Source organism: Glycine soja, chromosome 10 (genome assembly GCF_004193775.1).
Source record: "Glycine soja cultivar W05 chromosome 10, ASM419377v2, whole genome shotgun sequence".
In the NCBI taxonomy this organism is placed as follows: Eukaryota; Viridiplantae; Streptophyta; class Magnoliopsida; order Fabales; family Fabaceae; genus Glycine; species Glycine soja.
The window spans coordinates 47,303,782-47,310,491 of record NC_041011.1 but is presented as its reverse complement, the minus strand read 5'-3'; the positions used below and the strand labels follow the sequence as shown (position 1 = coordinate 47,310,491).

The 6,710-nt window shown below is 30.8% G+C and overlaps 1 protein-coding gene across 1 annotated transcript; it reads right to left on the bottom strand.

Annotated features, from left to right (window-relative positions):
- Positions 1 to 1,640: 1,640 nt before the first annotated feature.
- On the bottom strand, positions 1,641 to 5,286 carry LOC114370165. The gene is made up of 6 exons (XM_028327456.1): positions 4,894 to 5,286; positions 4,114 to 4,199; positions 2,928 to 3,437; positions 2,611 to 2,832; positions 2,403 to 2,527; positions 1,641 to 2,311 (listed from the first exon to the last, which is right to left on the bottom strand). Exons 1-6 carry the CDS (start codon positions 4,894 to 4,896, stop codon positions 2,226 to 2,228), a joined length of 1,032 nt encoding a protein of 343 aa, XP_028183257.1. The 5' UTR covers positions 4,897 to 5,286; the 3' UTR covers positions 1,641 to 2,225.
- Positions 5,287 to 6,710: the final 1,424 nt, after the last annotated feature.

Sequence of the window (6,710 nt, the reverse complement as noted above, 5' to 3'; positions counted from 1 at the left end):
TTTGCATGATTCTTTATTGAACAAACTAGTACTCGTGCATCCATAAATATTTCTTATTTTTTATAAATTTTTTTAGTTTTTAGTTTATAAATTTATTTTAGTAAAATAATATATGAGCAGAAATCAAATTATATCTGTATAATTTTAATTAATTATTACATCATTCAATAACTTTTAATTAGATGATATTCTATTAAAATGAATTGTTAGATTAAAAATTTTTTCCACTTAAATTATATATACAAAATTTTATATTAATTTAAAATTAATTAGTATTGTACTCATAATATAAATTTTTTAAATATATTAAAATTATGAATCGTTTGACTATTTTATTATTGTTTAATTTTAATAAAATTTTATATAAATAATCTTGATAATATATAAATATAATTCAATAATAATATTAATAAAATTGTTATGTCTTAAAAATATTCTTACTTATTAAGACTTAAGATTAAACATACATTTAAATTTTGAGGACAGATTCTTTTAAGAAGAGAAGAATGAAACATACTGTATAACTTAAAAAAAAAAAAAACAAAAGAAAATAATATAATATAATTAAAAAAAAAACCCTTCTCCCCTCTTTTTCTTAAAACATCCAGAGGCCCCTCCCCCTCACTTTCCTAATTCATTTCTTAAAAGAAACACCCACATTTTCCCATAACCCTCCCTCTCCATTCCCATCTTCTATCACTTTCTTATTTTATCCTTCCAGTCTTTTCCATCCATTTTCCTAAAACTCATATCCGTTGTACCCTCTTGGCTCACAAGCATAGGGGAGTGATTTGAGCATAGGGGAGTGATTTGAGCGGAGTGAAACTATTCTCATCTTTTTAAAGTTTTCTATTTGAGCTTTGAGGTAAACCCATGACTCATTGAGAGGCACATGAACATTTTTTATGACATAGATTAGTAATGAATTGTAACTGGTTGGAAAAAAAAAATTAAAATTACTGTAGTTTCCAAAAAAAACCTAGGTATTTTAAATCGGACATTTTATCTCATCTTTCAGTATGTTGGTTTTAATGTCTAAATTCAATAGAAAATATGGTGGTTGTTCCTTTAGATGATCTTGTAAGAGTTTGATTTGATTCTCTTTCGCTGTGAGTAATTAATCTATTTAGTGATATTTTTAATTTTTTTTAAAAGAAACAAGTAAATTTTAAAACATACTCTTTTTATGATTTTGGTTTCTATGAGTACTTGAAAATAAAGTAAAATATTTATTTTTTGAGATTCTTAATAATTTTGACAATGTATTTAAAATGTGAAAATTATTTTTCTCAATGTGAGTTTGTAATTGATTTTTCGTTGCTACAATAAACAGATAATATAATCTGAGTAAAATACTAATAATATATATATATATATATATATTTGATATAATAAAGAGATAATACAATTTATGAGTCAAATACTCATACTATATATTTTTTCCGTTTGCTACAACGAATTGAAATGCAATTCATGGATTTAATATTAATAGTTCCTATAATATTCATTCACTACAAAGAAAAAATGCAGCCTAAGAGCTAAGTATCGTAGTTCCCAAGGAATGAGAGTTTTTATAAAATTTGTAATTTTTATTATGGATTTAAATATATTTCTAAAAGTTCCCAAGGAAGTAAGCATTAGTTTTTAAACGTGAATTGCATTTATTTTGCTTTTATTGTTATTGAAAAAAAAAAGTACTTTTCCTTCTGGCTCAGATTCTAGAACACTATGTTTTCTCACAAATCAAGAATCTAAAATAATCTGAATTGAATGAACAAAATCTTAGCAAAACTGGCTTCTAGAGCCTCATCTGTGCTGAGCCAATCTGCAACAACATTCTGTGTTTCGGGTGTATCATCAGGACAAAGAGGCCTAATTCTCATTCTTGGTTTACTGGTTGGCAAAAAAGGAAATGGTGCTTCCTTTACAAGAATTCTGGTCGCATCTCTTACACTTGGCCTCTTCTCATAGTCAGAGAGCACACAAGGAAGCCCCACCTGTAGCATCTTTTCCATCTCTAGTTTATCAAACTTTCCCTTCCTAACTCTTGCTTTCACCACATTCTATTCACTCTAATTCCCATCATGCTTTTATTATATGATTAGTTATTAATATATCAGTGAGTATAAGCAAAGGACTACTATGCATTAGAATCATAGGTACTACCACTATTGCTCAAAGTATTAGATGAACTATGTCTATGGTTAAGCTAAACAAGAGCCTTGTCAATCTCTGTACACAGCATCATTTGTCTCTTCTGAAGTTTGCTTTCTTCTGAAGACACCCCACAAATAATACTTGGCTTCAAATCCTGCCCAAAGGATTAAAAAAATGCACTGATAAGTTCTATAGATAATTATATTGAAATGTGCCAGTGAAGAGCTAGAGTAAATGAAGCTCACTCCAATATTGGATTGGAAGCTCGATAGAATGAAAAATTAAAAGCTCTGCTTTTTTAGCCACAATTCTTATGACATGCTCATTGATCATGATATCTTCAACCAGCTTATCAAAGTCCTTTTCAGATCTGTCAGGGAAGAAACATTTAGATAAGTCAAATTAAAGAAAGATTATAGTAACATTAGGTCAAAATTGTCCAAGAAAAATTACCCTTCAGTGTCTGGAAAGATAAAAAGAGCAATGTCCTGATCAGTTGGCCTCCTACTCTTGAAACTTTCAGGCCACACCTTATCTCTGGGAAGCAATTCAGCATGAAGCACTTCTGGGAAATGTCCTGTCTCCTCCGCAACTTTGGAGCACGCTAAATTGGACATATGAGCCAGAACTCCATTGACAGTACCATTAGTTTCATTGCAGAAGTACATACTTCCCCTATTAACCAGAAAATTAAACTTCAAATGATATTCACCACAACAGCTATAAAAGTTCACCAATTTCCAATGAAGTTAGCAAAACAGTTTATGTACCTCCAGATTGGATCAATAGTAGGGTGTGCATAAACATGACCATCTAATTCTACACAACCTGAATCATTATCGGTAGCTCCTTGAGAAACTGGAACAGATTTGAAACCTTCATCAGAATTAGCTAAATCCCTTGCCACACTTTCTTCTTCACCTACATCAAAATTAGCTACATCCCTTGGAGCTGGTCCACATTCATCTTTCATCTCACATTCTTCACCTCTGTTACTACATTGAGGATGCTCAGGCTCAGGTGAAATGTGACAACCAGATAACACTTCCTTTGTTTTAGCAACTAAGCTAGAGTTAGCTTTTCCTTTCTTCTGCTTCTTTTTAAGCTTCTTTTTTCGCTGTTTATTGTGTTTTTTCACTCTCTGAATGCAATTGTTTCTTGATACAGATGAGATAGGTGTAGATTGGTCAAGAGCAGGTGGCACCCCAAGCTTTGTTGCACAATCCTCACAAAACCATGTAACAGCATCAGTAAAAACCACAGGCCCCTTTAAACAGTACCTGATAAAAAGGACAAATAAGAAGTCAAAGACCTTAAAGAACATGAAATCACAACTTTAAAAATTGCAGATTTTCTATTTTATAGAACAGTGCGTAAAAAAGTAAGATTCAATTTAAAAGGGTATTAATAATACAACTTTGTTCCATATCTATTCATTCATTCAACAATCCTTTGGTTTATCCAAACCCAACTATGCTGGAGCACTTCTGAGTCTCACCTTCAATACCATTAGAAATTAGAAGATTGTCTGCATGGTATTAAAAAGAGAGGTGCCATCAGCTATGTACTGATGATAAAAGCTGGCTAAGGAAGCAAATCATAATTTTAAAAGCACTTATATTAAAATCCAAAAGCATACATATGCTTTATACTCGAGATGGATATAAAAATCACTACTTAAGTACATATTATAGTACACCATGTGATCAGGGTATTAATACCAAGCAGGGAGTATCATTCCAATGATTTTTGTAATTTACCAATAATAGAGAGTACAATCCCACTTCCTTTTTTTCACTGAAAAAGAAATTCTAAAGAATGTTCAAGCAGCATTAGTGGTAGTGGCATTTCAGCCAAGTATGATGACAAAAACTTACTACATATGCCCTTCTTACACTCGTGCATGAAAAAGAAGTGCATCCAAGAAAGCAGAGAGAGGGAGTAAACATTAAGTACCTATGCAACGCATAAGCCTTACACTCAGTGCAAAAAACCAATGTCTCTGGAAAGCCTCTGTCGCCACAGTGAAGACAAACAGCTTCCTGCAACAAGGGTAAAGAGTTCACTGATGGTGCATGTGCATGCATATAATATATGCCCTCCTTCATAAAATATAACAGAAGCATGCATATAAAAAGTTGTATCACTAATTAGGCTTATCTTTTAATTCATGTATGGGTAATGGGTTGATGAAAAGAACAATTCCAAAACCCTAACACTTGCCCCATTTCATGGTCCATTATCTTAGCTAGAGGTCACACTATAAACATTTGCATCGGCTGTTACAAAAAACCAACAACGGGAATCTCCAAAATGTTTTCCAAAATCAATATTTCTTCAGATGTTGGTTTTTATAACTATTAAATCAAATTAAACACAAAAGGATACAGCATACAAAGCAAGAAGCAAGCATTCATAAATTAAAATTACAGAATTATTTTACAGAGCCAGCATGGTATGACCTTGCAATTGCCATTTATAACATAGATTACTCTTACCAACCAAAATAACAGCACAATGAAACAAACAGCATCTGAAGGAAAGCAAGAGAGAAACTTGCATCACCTAAAAACCACTTACCTCGTACCTTTAAAAGAAAGAGACCCACTAAACAAACGCAATAAAGTTTCAAATTTCATTCATAAGGGAAACATTTTCACAGCTCACAAAAAGGGAAAACATGAATCATTAAACAATCCTAATCCATCCTCCAACGAAAAAAGGGAAAGAACTTACCATTTGGTGTGAACAAGCTGAAGTGAGAGCAGAGCGAAGGGTTGGATTAGGGTTTTTTTATTCGCCGGAATTAAACTCAAGTACAAGAAGATTTACAACAACTCGTGTACATTGCCCAACAAACTGTGTTAAACCCCTTCATAAGGGTTAGATTAGGTTGTGAAAAAAGGAAGTGTTTTTTACGTGAGTGAGAAGTGAGAACTAAACAATTAAAATTAAACCCCAGGAAAAGCAAATGGGGATGGGAAGAGTGAAGAGTGAAGAGTGAAGAAAAGCAATGTCAATAGTATTGTGTTGTGATCCACGTGAAGTGAAGTCGCAAATGGAGTAGCGAAAAACCGAGACTGAGACTAATAAAACAGTAGTGATATTCGTCTCGTTGGGATACCTAACCGGACCATGTTTTCGATTACTTATAAAACTCAACAAGCATTGTACTTATCAACAAAAATTGGCACCGAGTGATAACTATTTTTCACTTCCTCTAAAAAAAAAACTATTTGTGTCACTTAAAACTGGTTTGTTTAAACTTTAAAAAAATATTTTTTAATCAACTATGATTAAATAATATTATTATTTTAAAAAATAATAATACATTTTTATATTCTAACAACATTTAAATTAATTTTTTTATTATAGATAAATTTTATGAAAACTTTTTGGATTTAATTAAAATACAATAATAATGTAAATAATTTTTATATTATTATTAATCATAAATTATTTTGTACGGTAAGATTATTGTTTTATCATAATTAGTTTAAAAGTGATATTTAATATAATTTTTTATTGATTGATATTGTAAAAATATTTACCATTATTAATAGTAATGATGTTTTTTCATAAATATTTTTATTTTAAATTTTCAAATTTTAAAATGAATGAAAAGATTGCTAGTTATAAATTTGAATTGTTTAAATTTATGTGATGGAAGGAAATTCATGAATTTGATAGAATGCTTTATATCTTATTCAATACCTTTAATTTAATCCTCCCAATTTGAAGGTACCTGTATTTTTTTTTTATTCACATAAATCAAGCTAAAATTCTAAGAAATTTACAATAATTCATATTGAATACTTAATTAGTTGAGTTAAATCTCTTCTTTAGAGGTAACTATATGAAATAGGATGAAACCAACTTATTTTCTAACTTTTTCAACACTATACACTTGTATCGCTTAATTATCTTGGTAAAAAAAAATTAGATGAATTGAATTTTGGAGGATCCACAGAGAGAGACAGGGTATGCCTCTAGGGAGAATATCACCGTTTTTCATGTATTGGTAGTTGAAAGTTGTAACAATATCATATTCTTATAAGCAAACTCATATCAATATTCCAAATCATTTTAGTGGAAAACGTAATTTTACACAGAACCTCCAATCATTTCTCTTTCTACATATCCAAAGATTAATTACTTCACAAGACTGAAAATTTTAAACAACAGAACCGCAGGTGAGGCCATAAGATGCATATCAAAGTGACTAGTCAGATCATCCAAAAGCCACCTAAATAATAAGTGGACCTCATAGAAAGCAATTTCAACTGTCTAAATCAAAATTTCCCCTTCTGCTAACCACCACTGAAGGAGTCATGGTCCAAAACTAGTTATGCCATGCTCAACAAACATTATTTTGTTTCCTCACAAGTCCTTGGTCCATACACTAGATAAAAATATATTTTGCTTAAAAAAGTGCGTGTTCATTTTTCCCCTTTCCTATTAAGTATTATGTTGCTTAGTAAGCATTATCATTTGATCTCATTTTCTAGTTACCTCATTAAGTCCTTTGTTTCCTCATAATTCACAAACTAGAT